The 21,293-nt window shown below is 42.7% G+C and overlaps 1 protein-coding gene across 2 annotated transcripts in view; it reads right to left on the bottom strand.

Moving 5' to 3' along the window:
* Positions 1 to 21,109, bottom strand: part of cramp1 (cramped chromatin regulator homolog 1) — a 37,916-nt gene extending 16,807 nt beyond the window's left edge. Inside the window, exons 1-10 of one of the 2 annotated variants that reach the window (XM_062964661.1) lie at positions 20,959 to 21,109; positions 17,154 to 17,581; positions 10,855 to 11,048; positions 8,886 to 9,039; positions 6,785 to 6,868; positions 6,119 to 6,167; positions 5,021 to 5,106; positions 3,857 to 3,980; positions 3,568 to 3,649; positions 949 to 2,160 (exon numbers count right to left, since the gene is read on the bottom strand). In XM_062964661.1, coding sequence (XP_062820731.1) covers positions 949 to 2,160; positions 3,568 to 3,649; positions 3,857 to 3,980; positions 5,021 to 5,106; positions 6,119 to 6,167; positions 6,785 to 6,868; positions 8,886 to 9,039; positions 10,855 to 11,048; positions 17,154 to 17,580 — 2,412 coding nt within the window. In that variant the 5' untranslated portion in view covers position 17,581; positions 20,959 to 21,109. Of the gene's footprint in view, positions 1 to 948; positions 2,161 to 3,567; positions 3,650 to 3,856; positions 3,981 to 5,020; positions 5,107 to 6,118; positions 6,168 to 6,784; positions 6,869 to 8,885; positions 9,040 to 10,854; positions 11,049 to 17,153; positions 17,582 to 18,059; positions 18,209 to 20,958 lie in introns of those variants that run through there. The other variant, XM_062964660.1, reaches the window with a different exon arrangement.
* Positions 21,110 to 21,293: the final 184 nt, after the last annotated feature.

Genomic DNA, 21,293 nt, shown 5'->3' on the forward strand with positions numbered 1-21,293 from the left:
AATCCAGAAACTTGGATAAGCGAGGCTTGGATAAGTGAGACTCTACTGTAGTACAATATAGTAATTTAATGCTTATATTGTGGTACGCTAATAATATATTGTATGTACATTTGATTTGTAAGCCGCTCTGTGTCCCCTTCGGGGTGAGAAGAGCGGGATATAAAGGTAGTAAATGCAATAAATAAATAAACAATATAGTAATGTAATGCTTATATTGTGCTATGCTAATAATATATTGTATGCACATTTGATTTGTAAGCCATTCTGAGTCCCCTTTGGGGTGAGAAGAGCGGGATATAAGTGTAGTAAATAATAAATAAATAAATAGTACAATATAGTAATGTAATGCTTATATTATGCTATGCTAATAATATATTGTATGTACATTTGATTTGTAAGCCGCTCTGAGTCCCCTTTGGGGTGAAAAGGGCGGGATATAAAGGTAGTAAAGGAAATAAATAAATAAATAGTACAATATAGTAATTTAATGCTTATATTGTGCTATGCTAATAATATATTGTACAGTAGAGTCTCACTTATCCAACATAAACGGGCCGGCAGAATGTTGGATAAGCGAATATGTTGGATAATAAGGAGGCATTAAGGAAAAGCCTATTAAACATCGAATTAGGTTATGATTTTACAAATTAAGCACCAAAACATCATGTTATAAAACAAATTTGACATAAATAGTAGTTCAATACGCAGTAATGCTATGTAGTAATTACTGTATTTATGAATTTAGCACCAAAATATCACGATATATTGAAAACATTGACTACAAAATGTGTTGGATAATCCAGAACGTTGGATAAGCGAGTGTTGGATAAGTGAGACTCTACTGTATGTACATTTGATTTGTAAGCCGCTCTGAGTCCCCTTTGGGGTGAGAACAGTGGCATATAAATGTAGTAAATAATAAATAAATAATAATAATACTGTACTTACGGGTTTGGGATTAACTTCAGTGGAGATGAGTTTGATGAGGCAGCTGAGGAGCTTCTGTTTGTGACCCGTGGCCGGAGGCTGGACAGACGTGGAGACGGGCTCCGGGGTGTCCGTCCCAAGGGCAACCAGCCAGTCGTACTCCAGCTGCAGCTTGTTGGGCTTGCCCATCATGAGGTAGACTTCAGCCAAGGTAAGGCTCTCCGAGGTCCGTAAGCTCCAGCCCTCTTCTCTGACCTGCTGGGCCAGGCGGCTAGGGTCATCCTTGAGGGTCTTGCTGACCAGATGTCCCTGAGATGATGATGGCGGAGGCGGCTTCTCCTGTGATTCCTCCGTGACGGAATCCGGCAGCTCTTTAGCACCCGTCTCTGCGTGCGGTCCACAGCAGTGCGAGGCCTGAGTTTCAGATACGGAGAGGCCGCCTCTTGCCGCCTGGGTGGGACTAAGGCTGCCAGCCTCCGAGAGGCCAGGCGGAAGCTTCCCAGGAGGACCGGTCCTTGGCAAGGCCACGTCTTTCCCATTGGCTCTGTCCGTGCAAAGACACTTCTCCGGGACAATGAGGTCCTGGCAAGATTTCATGTACCGGGGGAAGGGGTCAAGGAGGGACAGCTCTTCCAGGTCGGGGGGGAGGCTGCCACAGTCACAGTTCGTGCCATCCGAGGGGAAAGCGGCCGGCCCCTCCCCACCTTCAGCACAAGCGACCGGGGCAACGGGCTTCTCAAGACTCGGGCCGGGGTCCTGGAGTGCGGAAGGCGACTTATTACCAAAACTGTTTGCAACACTGATACTTGGCGACGCTCGTTCCAGAAGGCCAGCCTCCAGGGAGCCGTCTTCAGCATTCGCATGAGTGTCCGAGGCGGACGGAGTGTTTCGACTTGCGTCTGTAGCACTCTCCGTTCGGGTCCCGCCCTTAGCGTCCGTTCCCCGCAGGTATTTGACATGCCCCCTGGCCGTCCCTTGACCGCTCTGGATGCCCAGAATCTGGGCGGGCGGCAGCAGGTGCGAGTCCTTGGCATTCTGCTTATAGCGGCCGGATTCCTGCCAGTGCACCGTGCAGAAGGCTTTGGAGTGGACGACCCTGGCCACCCCCGGGAGCGGAGTCAGCATGCAAGTCTCCCCCGGAAAGAGATGGAGAACCACCTTCTCTTCTGAGTAGCTGTCACTCGCTTCACAACTCTTGGAGTCTTGGAGCTGCCTTTCCGCAAGGGTTTTACGCTAAGCACAAGGCGTTAAGGAATACAGCAACATTGAAACAGGACAGGAAATAACTCTACAATATACTCCCGATAGACATACATATACACACACACTCAAAAAGCAGATGTCTATAATCTACAGTGAAACGTAAAAAGGAAAGTATGGTATATAACAGTGATGGGCAACATATGACATGCGTATCAGCACTGACACGGCTAGCTATTTTTGCTGCCACGCTGCCGCCTGCAGATTGATTGGATGACTAATGTCTTTTGTGGCCAAATTTGGTGTGATTTGGTCCAGTGGTTTTGTTGTTTACTCCATGGGAATTATGCACATTACATTTATATATACAGTAGAGTCTCACTTATCCAACACTCGCTTATCCAAGGTTCTGGATTATCCAAGGCATGTTTGTAGTCAATGTTTTCAATATATCATGATATTTTGGTGCTAAATTAGTAAGTGCAATAATTACTACATATCATTACCGCACATTGAACTACTTTTTCTGTCAAATTGATTGTATAACATGATATTTGAATTTACATGGGACTATACTTGATTAATGCTATGTAGTACAGTAGAGTCTCACTTATCCAACACGCATTTATCCAACGTTCTGGATAATCCAACACATTTCTGTAGTCAATGTTTTCAATATATCGTGATATTTAGTGCTCAATTCATAAATACAGTAATTACTACATAGCATTACTGCGTATTGAACTACTTTTTCTGCCAAATTTGTTGTCTAACATGATGTTTTGGTGCTTCACTTGTAAAATCATAACCTAATTTGATGTTTAATAGGCTTTTCCTTAATGCCTCCTTATTATCCAACATATTCACTTATCCAACATTCTGCCGGCCCATTTATGTTGGATAAGTGAGACTCTACTGTGTGTGTGTGTGTGTGTGTGTGTGTATATATATATATATAATCATTCTATAGCAAAGTTTTTGGTTGGAAGCATGCCCGCCAGAGCGTGCAGGATCAGTAAATGTACATACCATGGATTGTTGTACATGGAAATAATGGTAGTAACAAGAAATTCTTGATAGGATTCATTTTATCTGGTTATGTTGGTTTGTGATGACAACTACTGTACAGTATATAATAAATGTTCAATTTTTTTTTTGTTCAACAATAAATGTGAATTCTTCTTCATGGAAATCTAAGACATCCCCTGAAAATAAGACTTAGTGCATCTTTGGGAGCAAAAATTAATATAAGACACTGTCTTATTTTTGGGGAAACACGGTAGGAGGATCTTTACACAAAGTGTTCTTTATCAGGTTGCGATAAACACACAACAACCCTGTCACACACCTTTTTGTATATTTCATAAATACATAAAATGCTTCACACACCCCTCCAAGACAATATAAACCGATTCAGGGTGACGACAACAAGTAGGATACAATGCGGACTTCGTGAAGAGCCCATTTCTGCTTCAGGAATTCAATGAGGCTGGATACTTTCCGGTGCAGCTCCACAATCATCCTGGCAAGTCGTGCAAGGAAGGATGAAACAAAAGAGTTAGCAAATAGCATCTCACTAACCATCGAGAACACTGGCCAGATTTTGCAAACAGTGGACAGAACGCTTCCAAAGCTGTAGAAATTAAATCCAAATGCCGCTGTCCGATTTACCCACTCTGCAATTATGAAGCCAATTTTAGCTTGAGGTTTGAAGCTCCCTATCCGATACCTGAGACGTGGGTTCTGGGCCAGGCTCTGCACACGGGCCCACGCGTGGTTGTTCCGTGGCTGCAGCTCCACGGGGACTTTCAGGGGGAGACGCACCGGCTTCTGATCCTCCTCATCGCTAATCCCTGGAGGAAAAACATAGAGATAATTATTTATTATTGATATTTATATCCCGCCCTTCTCACCCTGAAGGGGACTCAGGCCAGCTTACAAGTTACATATACATACAATATATTATATTGTTAGCATAGCACAATATAAGCATTATATATTACTATGTTGTACTATACCACTATGCTGCAATATTATTAGTAATATTACATGTAACATAAATATACAATTATAATAATGTATTATTATTATTATTATTATTATATTGCATTACAGTGTCAAAATTCACCAAAAAACCTAGCATGACTTGGGTGGTGTGTCACTTTGAGAAAAAACCCATAATTTCGCAATATGTATAGTTTAAATAACAAAAATATATAATTGTAATTATATAACTGTATTCAATAAATCAAAAACTATTTACTACCATTATTTCCATGTACAACAATCTATGGGACCTCTCGCAGTTTCCACACAAATTTCTCTCAAATTTCTAATATAATAGTAATAATATGATAATATACTACAATAATAATAGAATAATAGAATATTTTATATATATATATATAAATGTAATGTTATGGTTGAGCCTTCGGGCTCCGATAATAGAAGAAGGGGGTATAATTCCCATGGAGTAAACTACAAAACCACTGGACCGAATCCCACCAAATTTGGCCACAAAAGACATAGTCACCCAATCAATCTGCATGCGGCAGCGTGTCTGCAAAAATGGCTAGGCGTGTCAGTGCTGACACGCATGTCATAGGTTGGCCATCACTGATCTAAGTAATTAATGAAGATATTGAGCAGAACTGGGCCCTGGACAAAACCCTGCTTATGGCACTCCACTCGTCCCTTCTTTCCAGGATGAAGAGGAACTCTTTGGATTCGGTCCTCTATGCTCTCTCTTGACCCACTTCTGCCAGCCACACACCACCATTCAGCAGATCCATTCAGGACAAGATCAGAACACATTTGGACACATTCACACAACATACTGGAGATACACTTTGCTCTTTTCCTACAATTAATTCCGCGCAAGTCTCTTACGTACCGTCTGGATCACAGAGCTTCTTCAGAGCCCTGCACATCGGGGCTTTGATGCGAAGATTCCTCCCTTTGTAGCGGACGGTTGTTGCTCTAGGAAAGAGTGCGACAGGTGGGGACGTCAGTGGAACAGCAGCTCTCCAAAAAAATTTAACAGCGGCTTTGTGATTGGCATAAGAAGGTTTCCCCTGATGTGAAGTACCTATTGATCTACTCACATTTGCATGTTTTCGAACTGTTGTTTTTATACTATTTTTATACTGCGAACTGTTCTTATGCATTTTTAGTTTTTGAATCTGTATTGTCGGGCTTTACCCCATGTAAGCCGCCTTGGGTCCCCTTGGGGAGATGGTGGCAGGATACAAAAACAAAGTTGTTATTATTATTATTATTATTATTATTATTATTTGAACTGCTAGGTTGGCACAAGCTGGGGCTAACAGCGGGAGCAAGTTCGGTCAGCAAGTTCAGCAGCTCAGTGGTTTAACCCGCTGCGCCACCGATGGCTCCCTTTAAAACATGAAATAGAACTAGGAATTTACTGGAGACGGCCAAATGTGAGCTCAAATAAAAACAACAGAAAATAACACATTTTTTCAGGCGCTTCAGGAGGATGTTTTCCCCCCAGGTTTATGTAAAATAGATCAATATAAGCTGGAATTAAACTTTTTTGCAACTTGCATGACACTAGTTTATTTTTTAATCGTGTCAAAAGCGTCTTGAGAACATCCTGCAAGTTGCTTCTCATGTGAGAGAATTGGCCATTTACAGAGACGTTGCCCAGGGGAGGCAAAGATGTGTTAGCTGGGAGGCTTCACTCATGTCCCTGCAAGCTAGAGCTGACAGATGGGAACTCACCCCATCTGGTGGCTTCAAACCGGCAGCAGCCTTCAGGTGAGCAACCCAACCTTCAGGTCAGCAGTTCAGCCGGCACAAGGGTTTAACCCACTGCGGCACCTCTTGCCCTAGTTTATGAACTGACAGAATCCAAGAGGATAGACTCCCATCTTGAATAGTTGATAAACTGATATAATAAAACATTTCAAATGATAGCAATCATATGCTGTTTATATATTTTTTAATAAAAGAAAGAAAAATGACTTACCCAACTTGGATAAGCTCATTGAGTTTAGCTGCATTTTTGTCATCCATACCTTGAAATAAAATGAGGAAGGAAACACGGGCAAGGTTGAAGAATTGCACGTTGTAGGAAAAGCAACAATATTTAGATTTGATCTTTATTATTGCACAGTGGCAATTCTTAAGGACAGAGCATAGGGATTGCAAAGGCTTGCAGGGGGAAATGCCTATCTTTCTATAGGAGAAATTAACAAACATTTCAGGGGAAAATGCTTTTATAAGATTAATGTGTATTTTCTTCTTTCCCTTTTCAAAACATTCTCTTGGTTAAGAGTTAGGGAGGCTTTGGAAATGTAAACACACTTATAAGGGAGAAAAATATATCATATATTGCAAGCAATAGACTCAGGCTCCACGGACTTAGCCTTGACCCCATTATAAGCCGAGGGAGGCTTTTTCATCTAAAAAAAAGGACTGAAAACCTGGGCTTGTCTTCGAGTATATACGGTAACTTGGAAATTTCCATACACAAAGCAATCAGAATGCCCACAGGGGAAAAATTCTCATTTAAAATCATCACAAACATCTTGGGAAATAGCTGCAAAGCACTAGGTAGTTTTCCTTAAGCACACCGAGAAAGCCTAACATTTTAAAAATAATGTCTTGTGAATGAAACAGTCTGCATACTTACAGCCCCCAATTTTCTTCCTTAGCTCTCCATAACAAATTAAGCCATAAAGCTCCAGGGATGATTTTTTCAGCCCTTGAGAAAAGACTGCGGAGGGAAAAAAGGAAGAAGAAACCACAAATGTTAAGGAAAACAGAAACACTCTGATTAAGTCAACAGAAAACAAAGACCGTCTCATTTAGGATTTTGTAAACATAACTAGATAAAAATCAACAATTGTTTCAAACGGTTCACGGTAGATCACGAGATCTTTCTGTAGTTAATACAAAAGGGATTCTGATGGGATCAGAATCCTACAATAATCATCTCAAAAAGGACTACAAGCTATCAATTTAGGATTTTTGATTATTTCCTTGTTACTTTGAATATTATATTTATGCAACTTTAATTTTAAATGCTATTCTGTTCAATTTTGAGGTATTTCTCGGTCACCTATAAGTGAAAGGATATTATGACAAGGTAAAAAAAAACTTAAATAAATCATCACAATGATAGTAAACGTAAAGGTTTTCCCCTGACAAAGTCTAGTTGTGTCTGACTCTGGGGGTTGGGGCTCATCTCCATTTCTAAGCCGAAGAGCTGGCGTTGTCCATAGACACCTCCAAGGTCATCTGGCCACTGGCATGACTGCATGGAGCACCCTTACCTTCCCACCAGAGCGGTACCTATTGATCTACTCACATTTGCTTGTTTTCAAACTGCACTTAATAGTGTGGGAAGCAGAACCTACAAGGGTTGAATGAAAAGTAATGCCTCCACCTTCGTTGCTTGGGTTTGGATGGGAACATTTTAATAAATCAAACACAGAAATAATCCTTAGAATGTGCTCTTTAACTACCGCGATTCACTTTTCCACATAATCACCAGACAACTGGATACATTTCTGCCAACGATGAACAAGTTTTCTGAAGCCGTCACGGAAAATGTCAACACTCTGTTTCTGCAACCAGCATCTCACAGTTCTCTCAGCGTCTTCATTGGAAGTATAAGGATGTCCCCGCAGATTTTCTTTCATTTTCGGGAACAGATGAAAGTCAGACGGTGCTAAATCTGGACTGTATGGTGATGAGATCCAGTCTCTGACACTTTCATTTCAGGCGTCAGCATCCTGGGTACCCATTTTCTGAAGCCGTCACGGAAGAAGTCGACACTCTGTTTCCGCAACCGGCATCTCACAGTTCTCTCAACATCTGATAGCCAAGCAAAGCAATAAGGTGACCCACACGTTTTTGTGAAATGCCAATTACGCTTGAAATTTCTCTCTGAGTGATACAACGATCGTCCTGAATCAATCTGCCATCCTTTTGCTTGTTTGTCACGCAAGTCAGATGTTCCCACCTCAACAACTTTAAACTTACTCACCCAACGATGCACATCAATACAATCACCATAAACAGCTTGCATTCTCTACGGAATCTCCTTTGAGGTGACACCTCCTGCTGTCAAAAATTCAGTGGCTGCATGTTGCTTAAGTCGCAGGGTTCCATACTTCGCACATTAACAACATAGCCGTTCAATGCTAAGGCTTCCCCGTCTGTGCAGGGTTACATACTTCACACTTTAACAACACAACCATTCAATGCTAAAGCTTCCCCGTCTGCACAGGGTTCCATACTTCGCGCTTTAACAACACAACCGTTCAATGCTAAGGCTTTCCTCCAAATGTAACTGTAGAGGACAGTCTACTGAACAAGCCAGTATCTGCTGCAGACCAGGACTGCCATCTGTTGAGGAGTTACGAAGGTGGAGGCATTACTTTTCATTCAACCCTCATAGAAAGCAAAGTATCTTTTTTTAGTTCAGCAGTCCTGCAATCTGTTTTGGCCTAGCATAAGGATGTCACCTAGATTACAGAAACAGGTGCAAATGGGACATACCAGTTGGATGCACAGCTCCCGCCCTCACTTTCAGGCATCGATTCCATTAATATCACACTTTCCCTCCATCGCAGAGTACATTGGGATTTCTGCATGGTCTCCCCCCCTTCAGGCATTGATCAAACCCTTAGTGTGAAGACCATGCTGAGGGACATGCGATATCTCTTTCCATGAGTGACCTTATAATATCATTGCTGTGAAGCGACGTCAACTATAAAAGTGCTCACCATTATCAAAGTCAATGTATTTGGAAATTTTGTGCCAGGTGCGATAGTAGAAATGGCGAACCTGCTCCTTGTTTTTCACCATGCTTGCGGGCTTGCTCTTCTTCTTATATTTCAGGGCGATGTTATTCTGGATGGCTTCAAAGTCTTTTCCATGCTGAAAAGGCAAATGGAAACAAGAGATGGGCATGAGACTTGTCGTAATAAGCCAGAATACATACAAGGTCTCATTTCCATACCTATTTTGTTGATTTAATGCCTATCATTTGCAGTCATTGATAAGATCCTGCAGTTACAGAAAGGCTCGCAGGATTTCTTTGTGGCTATAGAATGTTTACAAAAAATAGCTATGCCCGTCAAATGTTCAAAAATCAGATAGAAGTGCAAGTTAAGCAATTTGGAGTTCATGTTCCACATGGAGGACTGTATAAATCACTAATTGTGATTATAAATCACTACCAATAATACAACATAATAAAATTAATTATATATTATATTTTACATGTAATATTACTAATAATATTACCATATATCGATATAGCACAATATAGTAATTTATTCCCAGTATTGTACTATGCTAATAATATAATATTGTATGTAAATTTAATTTGTAAACCGCTCTGAGTCCCCTTCGGGGCGAGAAGGGCGACATATAAACGTAGCAAATAAATAAATAATTGTAAGTCCTTGGATTTGTTTAAAACATTGGATTTAAAAATAAGGTCACTAACTTGGACATATAGATTTGGACTTACAATTAGTGATTTATATTTAGTGATTATATTTACATTATATATTATATATTTAGTGATTATATTTGATACATTGATTATATTTTGGTTTAGAGATGTGTTTTTGGAAGCATTTAGTATATTTTGAATCTCTCTCATCCTTGTTTGTACATTGAATGTTCTATGACAATAGCATATACAGTAGAGTCTCACTTATCCAACATAAACGGGCCGGCAGAACATTGGATAAGTGAATATGTTGGATAATAAGGAGGGATTAAGGAAAAGCCTATTAAACATCAAATTAGGTTATGATTTTACAAATTAAGCACCAAAACATCATGTTATACAACATGAGCCTGAATATATTGCACAAGATTTCCCTAGCCTAAAATGATACATTTTAATATATTGGGTTTATGGTTCCCGTCCCCTTGATCTGGTCATGTAAGTGTGATTTATTGTTATAATTCTATTATTTTACTTTGTTTAATAGTGTGTATTATGTTGTTATGTAATGTTTGTGTTGCTTTTATGACTGTAATAGGGCGGTATATAAAGTTTTATTATTATTATTATTATTATTATTGGATGGCCATCTGTCGGGGGTGCTTTGAATGCGATTTCCTGCTTCTTAGCGGGGGTTGGACTAGATGGCCCATGAGGTCTCTTCCAACTCTACTATTCTATGATTCTATGATGATTATTATTATTATCAATTTGACAGAAAAAGTAGTTTAATACGCAGTAATGCTATGTAGTAATTACTGTATTTATGAATTTAGCACCAAAATATCATGATATATTGAAAACATTGACTACAAAAATGCATTGGATAATCCAGAATGTTGGATAAGTGAGACTCTATAGGAAATACTGTCTTATAGTTTATATTATTAGATTACATTTCTGGTTATAGTGGCCTCTTGCTTTTGCAAAATGGGGAAGGTTCCACAACATTGGGGAACATTTCTATGCGCTCCAGAGAACTAAAAACATTGAAATATATTTGAGGAAAATGCTGTTCCAGGCATGGACAAACCTGGGCCCTCCCTCCAGGTGTTTTGGACTTCAACTCCCACCATTCCTAACAGCCTACCGGCTGTTAGGAATGGTGGGAGTTGAAGTCCAAAACACCTGGAGGGAGGGCCCAAGTTTGCCCATGCCTGGTGTCGACCATACGCATATTTCGAACCCACCGCTTGAGGACGTGGCAACAAAGAACTCCCGAACACACGCACCTCATAGAGACCCTCAAAGAAGGTATTCTTATCTTCCGTACTCCAGGATTCCCACTGACGCCGGACCTTCTTGCCTTCTTCTTTTTCTCCAGCCGAGGAGCTTAGGTTCCTCGCGGCCGATTTCGAGCTGCTAGCGGGCGTGCCGGGGAGGATTCCCGAAGGGTTGCCGGATGAGGCCCCGCTGTTATCTCCACCTTTTAGGACACAAAACAAATGCTATATATTTGCCACTCTTGGTCATGTGAGTTCTGTGCGCAAAGTTTGGTTCAAACCCATCGTGGTGGAGTTCAGAATTCTCTTTGATTGTAGGTTAACCATAAATCCCAGCAACTACAATTCCCAAATGACAAAATCAGTTGTCCAGCTCAACCCCACCAGTATTAAAATTTGGGCGTAATAATAATAATAATAACTTTATTTTTATACCCCGCCCCATCTCCCCCGAGGGACTCGGAGCGGCTTACATAGGGCCAAGCCCGAATAAAAACAATAATAATAATTTTATTTTTATACCCCGCCCCATCTCCCCGGAGGGACTCGGAGCAGCTTACATAGGGCCAAGCCCGAATAAAAACAATAATAATAATAATTTTATTTTTATACCCCGCCCCATCTCCCCGGAGGGACTCAGAGCGGCTTACATGGGGCCTAGCCCAAATAAAAACAATAATAATAATAATAACTTTATTTTTATACCCCGCCCCATCTCCCCGGAGGGACTCGGAGCAGCTTACATAGGGCCAAGCCCGAATAAAAACAATAATAATAATAATAACTTTATTTTTATACCCTGCCCCATCTCCCCGGAGGGACTCAGAGCGGCTTACATGGGGCCAAGCCCGAATAAAAACAATAATAATAACTTTATTTTTATACGCCGCCCCATCTCCCCGGAGGGACTCAGAGCGGCTTACATGGGGCCAAGCCCGAATAAAAACAATAATAATAATAATAACTTTATTTTTATACCCCGCCCCATCTCCCCGGAGGGACTCGGAGCGGCTTATATAGGGCCAAGCCCGAATAAAAACAATAATAATAATAATAACTTTATTTTTATACCCCGCCCCATCTCCCCGGAGGGACTCAGAGCGGCTTACATGGGGCCAAGCCCGAATAAAAACAATAATAATAACTTTATTTTTATACGCCGCCCCATCTCCCCGGAGGGACTCAGAGCGGCTTACATGGGGCCAAGCCCGAATAAAAACAATAATAATAATAATAACTTTATTTTTATACCCCGCCCCATCTCCCCGGAGGGACTCGGAGCGGCTTATATAGGGCCAAGCCCGAATAAAAACAATAATAATAATAATAACTTTATTTTTATACCCCGCCCCATCTCCCCGGAGGGACTCAGAGCGGCTTACATGGGGCCAAGCCCGAATAAAAACAATAATAATAATAACTTTATTTTTATGCCCCGCCCCATCTCCCCGGAGGGACTCAGAGCGGCTTACATGGGGCCAAGCCCGAATAAAAACAATAATAATAATAATAACTTTATTTTTATACCCCGCCCCATCTCCCCGGAGGGACTCAGAGCGGCTTACATGGGGCCAAGCCCGAATAAAAACAATAATAATAATAATAACTTTATTTTTATACCCTGCCCCATCTCCCCGGAGGGACTCAGAGCGGCTTACATGGGGCCAAGCCCGAATAAAAACAATAATAATAATAACTTTATTTTTATACGCCGCCCCATCTCCCCGGAGGGACTCAGAGCGGCTTACATGGGGCCAAGCCCGAATAAAAACAATAATAATAATAACTTTATTTTTATACCCCGCCCCATCTCCCCGGAGGGACTCAGAGCGGCTTACATGGGGCCAAGCCCGAATAAAAACAATAATAATAATAATAACTTTATTTTTATACCCTGCCCCATCTCCCCGGAGGGACTCAGAGCGGCTTACATGGGGCCAAGCCCGAATAAAAACAATAATAATAATAACTTTATTTTTATACCCCGCCCCATCTCCCCGGAGGGACTTGGAACGGCTTACATGGGGCCATGCCCGACAACAATACAATAACAGCAATAAAACAAGATCAGCAATAAAACAATGTCACATCAATAAAAACATAACATCAATAAACAGTTATAAAAGTCAGTGCAAGGCACAAAATGGTTAAAAACACGGCTAAAAACACGGAGCTGGGCCCAGAGGAAAATTTCAGCGTGGTAGAGCAATATAAAACACAACAATAGACAAAAAACATGCACAATTATAAAAATTTAAACATTACCCAATAAAAACAAATGACAAGAACATGGATTAAAACGGAGAGGTTGTAAAAGTAGACTGGGTAATATTGGGTATTTGTGCCAAATTTGGTCCAGTGAATGAAAACACATCCCGCGTATCAGATATTTACATTACGATTCATAACAGGAGCAAAATGACAGTGATGAAGTAGTAATGAAAATAATGTTATGGTTGGGGGTCACCACAAAATGAAAAATGGTATTAAGCATTTTATGTGGTTTTATGGTTGGGGGTCACGGCATCAGGAAGGTTGAGAACCACTGGCTTAGAGGGAACCCGTTCACTGGAATGGCTTGGCTGGCTACTGGGCTTCCTGGACAGAATCCAAAGTTCTTGTTATGACTTTAAAACCCTCTATCGTTTAGATGCAAACAATCTGAGCAAAGACCCTTTTCAGAACAGGTATCTGACTTGTAAGTTATGTGACAAAAAGATTTTCATGAAGTGTTTTGATCTTTTCACACAATATTTATGTTCAGATTCCATTGCATTTTTAAATGAAGGGTTTTAAAAACCGTACCATGATTTTTAAATACTTGGAAGCCACTTCAGATCCTGTATACAGAGAAAGATGGGATACAAGTAATTTTTTAAAGTTGTATTTTAAAAGTATCCTTCATATACATTGGCAAGAAGCAAGCATGATAGACAGGGGTCTCCGTTATAGCCTATGACTCTCATAGAATCAGAACCTTTATATTTTTACATCTAGGAGAAAGGTTTACATCTACTTAATAAGGTCTTTGTAAGGTTCACCTGAATTGCCAGCATTCTAATCATTTACAAAGCCCATTCTGTGCTTTTAAGTGAACGTGACTATTATTATTATTATTATTATTATTATTATTATTATTGTTTCATTTCTATACTGCCTTTCTCCCATGGGTGGTACTCAAAATGGTGACTATCATTAAAAGAAATGTAAGAACTGTTGTCAAAGGCTTTCATGGCCAGACACTGGGCTGCTGTGAGTTTTTCAGGCTGTAAGGCAATGTTCCAGTAGCATTCTCTCCTGAGGTTTTGCTTGGATCTGTGGCTGTCATCTTCAGTAGTTCTTCAGAATGTAGGCAAAACGTCAAAAGAGAATGCTGCTGAAACATGGCTATACAGCCCAAAAACGCACAGCAAAATAATATAAGAACTGTTACGGTTAATGAGACCTTCACCTCAAGATTGCTGAAAATCACTGGGACAAAGAGATGTTCTACATCATATTTGTAAACACTGCAAAGGTGCCCAATGAATCTAGTTGAATGAATGAAGGCTCTCAAAACCTGTGCTAGACAGATTGCTTGCTAGTGGCAGGACATTTTCACACAATCAGACTGAATCATGAGATAAACAGTTCTAAAATACTTCTACAGCTTTCTCCTTTGCCATACTGTTGAACTCAGAAGGCGTGAGCAGGAAGAATTGATTTTGCAGACATGGTCAGAAGGACTTAAATCAAATTTTACTATAAAAGATATAGTCTGTACTTCAAGCCAGTTTGAAAGTCTGAGTAATGAACAACTTCAAAATATTCCAAACGTAGAAACTCTGCAAGAAGGTAACCAATAGCCATCAATACTGGAGATAATCAGCTTCTCAAATCTTTGAAAACTGGCCATGGCTGATGAGAGCTGTAGACCAAAGCATTTGGAAACACCATGTTGACAAATCTTGTGTCCACTATTTGCAGCAATTGCTTGAAAACAAATATTGGGAACAGGGTGGCTTCTATAATTCAAAATGGCTTCGGATCATACCATCGCCGACAGAATTTTACAGAGATCTCACTCAAATTTCTACTAGTCCTGAAGCCTTCACATTGAAATATTTTAGAAGCATCTTAGAAACAGCATTAATCTTGTTTCTAACTCGGGTGTACACACTTCAATAATTTTAACCATCTAAGAGGTTGAAATATGGAACAGATTGTTACACAAGACAAAATGTCATACATTGCTGCTCTACAGAATATGACAAAAATAAAGAAATCTACAAAGAAACCATGCGTGAAAATAAACCTCTGATATCTACTGAGCAGAAACTGTTAACAATTTCATAGGGCTTCACTGAGTAATCAATATTTTCATTATTGAAACCTATTATAACCGAATTCCCTTTCCGGCATTTTGGGATATCAAAACTGTCAGAGGTTACTATAAATATAAAAATGCATGTATGATCCCAAAAGTGCATCACCAAGAACATCATCACTTTGTTCACTGCACAGACAATTCAACAAGACATAACTATCAACAATTCAAAAATATTAGGTTTAACAAGTCTGTTGTTAATTTCTCTCTTGATAATTCTCTCAAACAGCCCTCGGAAGACATTTTGTTTGATTTTGAAAGCATTGCTCCCTGAAAAATATGACATTACGTTCCCAAAAGTTTCTTCCTGTTGTGCAAAGGAAAGCTTGCAAATAAACACCTGAAGCACCTCATTACACGTTTGGATCCTGTACACTCTCATGTGGGAGCAAGAGTAATACGTATGAATGGCTTTCTAAGCTGAAACAAGTAGCATTGTACAGATAATGACATTCTAGATCTACCGGCTGTTAGGAATTGTGGGAGGTGAAGTCCAAAACACCTGGAGGCCCTGAAGTTTGCCCATATCTGTTCTAGATGCATTGATTTAACTGGACATAAATCAATAAGTTTTGTTGGCTTCGATTCAGTCTGGACTAAGGTTTATGTACAAGGTTTTGTGGATGAATTGCTCAAGTATTTTGTATTGTTTTAAATCTGTTTTTAACTGCTTATGTTTTATTCTTTTGTATTGTGTTTTGGCATCAAATTCTGCCAGTTTTGTAGCCGCCCTAAGTCCCTTCGGGTGAGAAGGGCAGGATAGAAACAATGGAAATAAATAAATAAATAAATAAGAGATGTACACTTAGCATATACCCAAAACTGACTGAAATGTCCAGTGCTATCAGTGACTTGGACGATAGAATACAGAGCTTGCTGATCATATTTGCGGAAGATACCAGGGAGAGCGGATACACCAGAGAACAGGATCAGAATCCCAAATGACTTGAACAAATTAGAGAGTGGGCCAAAACTAACACAATTAATTTCAACAGATAGAACTGTAAGGTACTATACTTGGGTTGAAAAAAAGAAAATCACAGACATAGGATGCGGGACACCTGACTTGTAAACAGTCTATAGCAAAGGAATCTAGGAATCTGAGTAGACCGCAAACTCAACATGAGCCAACAATGTGATGTGGCAGCTAAAAGGGCCAATACGATTCTAGACTGCATCAACAGGGAAATAGTGCCTAGATTGTAAGAAGTAATAAAGGTAGACACCACAATTCAAGAAGAATATTGACAAGCTAGAACTTGTCTAGAGAAGGGCAATCAAAGTGATCAAACGTTTGGAAACCAAGCCCTAAGAGGAGCGGCTGAGGGAGCTGGGTATGTTTAGCTTGGGGAAAAGAGAGCTATGTTTAAATATTTGAAAGAATGCCCCATTGAGGAGAAGTAGGCAAGCTTGTTGTCGGCTGCTCTGGAGACTAGGACACAATGGAGCAGTAGAATTAAAAAGCAGAAAAAATATTCCACCTAAATATTCAAAATAACTTTCTAACAACAAATAATTGTTCAACATGCTGCCTTGGAGCATGGTGAAGTCTCCTGCTCTGGAGGATTTTAAGCGCAGACTGGATGGCCATCTGTCAAGAGTGCTTTGATTGTGTTTTATCCATGGAAGAATGGGGTTGGACTGGATGGCCTTTGGATTCTCTTCCAACTTTTTAATTCTAAGTGGATCGCATGCATGCATGACACTAAACAGCAATTTTAGTATCATTAGGCAAACAGGTTCCTGATCCCTTTCTTTGCATGTGGGAGCACAGGAACAAAGATGCACCCAAGTTAAAAATTGAGGATGCAAGGTAGTGATGGAAAATGCCAAGCAAATACACAAAATGACATGGGGACAAAAACAATGCGAGGATGCACAAAAGGCCTTCCTATGCAAGACTTGCGTAGTTTCGGCGTGTGAAAGAAAACAGGTACTGTACCTTTTCCTCTTGTTACAGCCGTGCTGTTGTTGTTGATGCCGCTGGCACTGTGGCCTCCCACTCCTCCCGCAAGGGCACAGGGCGCCTGGGAATCCTTCCTGAACCTCTTGCTCTGAGGCCTGACGCTGGACCTGAGAAAGTGATGCTGGTCCTGGGTCGGCTGAGCCGAGGACGGCGCTGGAAGCAAAGCAGCCGCGGCCAAGGAGGACTCCCCATTGGTGTGGCTGGGGAAGGGGGCATCTTCATCGTCGGCGGCGGCCTTTGTGTCGCTGTTGGGGGCTGCCTCTCCTCCTGCCGCCTGTCCGGCCCCTTCGTCCCCTTCCTCCTCTTCTTCCAGGGACCCCTCTTCGCCCGCTCGCTTGCCTGGCTTCCTCGACCCTTCCTCGGTGGTGCTGGTGCTGCTGCTATCGCCCAGCTTCACTGTCATCCTGGGGAAAGAGGAGAAGGATAAAGCAGGAACTAAAGTGGGGAGGGGGCACAAAGTCAGCTGAAGAAGGGACCCCCAAGGAGCAGCGAGACCGCACTGCACACCCTGACAGAAAGAGAGAGCCTTGTCTTTTGGAGAGGAGAAGTTTAGCTGCTGGAAATTCCTCTCAACATGGCCGCCGTTGTTTGTGACTAAATCCCCTTTCCTTCGCTTGTGTCCCGACCCAACAACCTGTGCCGAAGCAGGGAGGGGGGAGCAGGGGGGGAAAGGAGGGCAGCAAAGAAGCCCCCCTCCCCAAAAGGAGGCCTATCCTGACAGGCCCCTCGCCGGGGAACTTCAGGGGCCGAGACAAAAAAAGTCAGGCCTTTGGGAAGAGCTCTGCAATCGGAGGAGGAGAGGAAAAGCAGCCTCGGGGCGGCGCAGGAGGAAGGGGGAAAGGGGAAGGTGTCTGAAAAGTGGCCCCCCGCGCCCCGTCCTACCCATGATGGGGGTCTTCTGGGCCTGGGGGGCTCTTCTTCCTCCTCACCATGAGGCCAAGGCGATGCGATCCAAAGAAGGGGCCGGATTCATCGCCCTAGATGCATGCAGCAAGCGAGCAGCCTTGCCTCCTCCTCCTCCCTCTCTATGCGAGGGAAAGGAAGGAGCCACTCTCTCCCTCCCCCTTTTCTCTAGGGCTGCCAAGATTTTCAACCCCCCACCCCAAAAAAAACACACACACACAAAACACCACTCTTAAATATTCTTTCTAATTCTCCCTGAAACCACATCTTTATCCGCCAGGAAAGAGAGCAAGAGAGCTTTGCAGAGCACAACAACCACCACCACCAAACAGAACAACACACATTTGCCTTTTTTTTTTGGTCACACACTAACAACATCCTCAATGCCAATTATTCCCATCTATATATATATATATTTGGTTTGAAAATCTGGGAGTTATTTGTACATTATCAAAAATACTAAAGAAGAGCTTGGAAGAATGTTTTTTGTTGTTTTTCCTTCAGATTCCTAACATTTTGCAACAACTATCCATTTTCAAACAATCCCGTCGCCACAAACTTTTTCTCTAAATGTAAAGCAAGACAAATTTCAATCTTAAAGGGACGTATAACTCCATTTTGCTATTGAGATGCTTCCTAATACAATTACATTAAACAATCACAAAACACCAGCCCTTATTTCAATCTATAGTAAGTGCTTTCCACTCTGGCTTGCCTAAACACTTTCTTGGAAATTATCAACCATACTTATCGTGTTAATCAAGCAAGGGGTCTCTGGCTATTGATAAGCTCTTAACTTTATGTGGCAATATATCTAGAAGCAATGCAAAAACAGTGCCGTAGGAAGGCTTCAAGAAAGTGGCAGCCAATGCTGCAACCCCACTATCCGTTGACTTTGATTTACTCCCTAGAGACTGCAATGGAACTGAGTTACAGGTGAACATGCAAAACTACCTGAAATGTGACTTGCTTATCATAATAAGAAATAAAATGGACATGAAATAAATAAATAAATTCTCATAACAATAACAACATAAAAACAACTCATCATTGCCCAGAATCAATAATATGCTCAGTGTTGAAAGCCCAGGGCGCACCAAAAAGAACATTTTAAAATGCAGAAAGTGTGGAGCAGCACTTCATAATATTTTCAGAAGAACAACACTATTCTCTTTGGCACATTCAGTGCTTCAAACATGTTGACACAGAAGCAGGTCCCACTAGGGAGTAGGAATGAAACACACTTAACTGGGGACAAAATAAAAGTTTCTGAGATGTTTGACAACAAACACAAGGTGGTATTGTGCGCAAGTTGCCAAACGAAAAGCAATCGAAGGTGGCAACTGTTACTCAGAGCAGGCCTGGGTCAACTTTGGCCCTCCGGGAGTTTCGGACTGCAACTCCCACCATTCCTAACAGCCTCAGGCTGAGGGGGAAAAGGAAGGGGCCTGAGGCTGTTAGGAATGGTGGGAGTTGCAGTCCGAAACTCCCGGAGGGCCAAAGTTGGCCCAGGCCTGGCTTAGAGCATAAAGAAGCAATCAGATACACTTCCCAGGCCATGTGACTGGACTACAAACCCCAACAGCCTTCGATGCAAATGACAAGGGATGACTGGAGTTGGAGTCCAACCTAGGGAAGGCTGCACCACAATTATCCTTCCTGGAATCGAACAAGGAAGCCACCAGGTAAGCCTCCCAGGCCGTGTGACCGGACTACAAGCCCCAGCAGCGTTTTGAGGCCAGAAGGAATGCTGGGAGTTGTAGTCCAACCTAGGGAAGGCCCTCCTGAAATCTCCTCATGCTTGAATAACCATAGGGCGACAACATAACACATTTCCCTTCCTCTCAAGGAAAGGGCTGTATGAGTTCCACCACATTAGGGAAGTCTACACTGCCAAATAACCCGCTTCAAGGCGCTTAATGGCATAGGAAAGGCCTGAGGTGAGTTCTGCCTTGGAGGCCTGGCCGGGCCAGACGTTGGGTGACTCTACACTGCCAAATAATCCGCTTCAAGGCGGTTAATGGCATAGGAAAGGCCTGGGGTGAGTTCCACCTCGAAGGCCTAGGCCGGGCCCAGACGTTAGGTAAGTCTACACTGGCAAATAATCCGCTTCAAGGTACTTAATGGCATAGGAAAGGCCTGGGGTGAGTTCTGCCTCGGAGGCCTAGGCCGGGCCCAGACGTTAGGTGAGTCTACACTGCCAAATAACCCGTTTCAAGGCGCTTAATGGCATAGGAAAGGCATTGGATGAGTTCCGCCTCGAAGCCTTGGCCGGGCCCAGACGTTAGGTGAGTCTACACTGCCAAATAACCCGCTTCAAGGCGCTTAATGGCATAGGAAAGGCATTGGATGAGTTCCGCCTCGAAGCCTTGGCCGGGCCCAGACGTTAGGTGACTCTACACTGCCAAATAACCCGCTTCAAGGCACTTAATGGCATAGGAAAGGCATTGGATGAGTTCCGCCTCGAAGCCTTGGCCGGGCCCAGACGTTAGGTGAGTCTACACTGCCAAATAACCCGCTTCAAGGCGCTTAATGGCATAGGAAAGGCATTGGATGAGTTCCGCCTCGAAGCCTTGGCCGGGCCCAGACGTTAGGTGACTCTACACTGCCAAATAACCCGCTTCAAGGCACTTAATGGCATAGGAAAGGCATTGGATGAGTTCCGCCTCGAAGCCTTGGCCGGGCCCAGACGTTAGGTGACTCTACACTGCCAAATAACCCGCTTCAAGGCGCTTAATGGCATAGGAAAGGCCTGGGGTGAGTTTCACCTCGAAGGCCTAGGCCGGGCCCAGACGTTAGGCGAGTCTACACGGCCAAATAATCCGCTTCAAGGCACTGCAACGCACCGTAGAGTGGACCCAGCCTCAGCGGGGCTTACCTGAGTCATGAGGCCCCGCAGAGGCCTGCTCCTCCCCGCCGTCGCCGTGGCCGGTCTCGCGGAGGCTCCGAAGGCGTTCCCGGGTCCCTTCAGCCCTCACACAAGCCGCTTCCCGTCGGCTGAGGGAAAGCGAACCTGACTTCCGCTTCCGTCCAGCCGGGAAGGCGAAAGAGAGGCCCTCACGCAGGCAAGCCCCGCCCCCAGGCACCCCAAACAGAGCGTCCCATTGGCCGGCGGGAAGCCGCGGAGGCGAAAGTGACCAATAGGAAGTGGCGTGGGCGGGGCCGACAGGAGTACATTGAGCATCAGATGCCGTCTTCTCCGGGCCTGGTTGC

The sequence above is a fragment of the Anolis carolinensis genome, unplaced genomic scaffold (assembly GCF_035594765.1).
Source record: "Anolis carolinensis isolate JA03-04 unplaced genomic scaffold, rAnoCar3.1.pri scaffold_13, whole genome shotgun sequence".
Classification (NCBI taxonomy): Eukaryota; Metazoa; Chordata; class Lepidosauria; order Squamata; family Dactyloidae; genus Anolis; species Anolis carolinensis.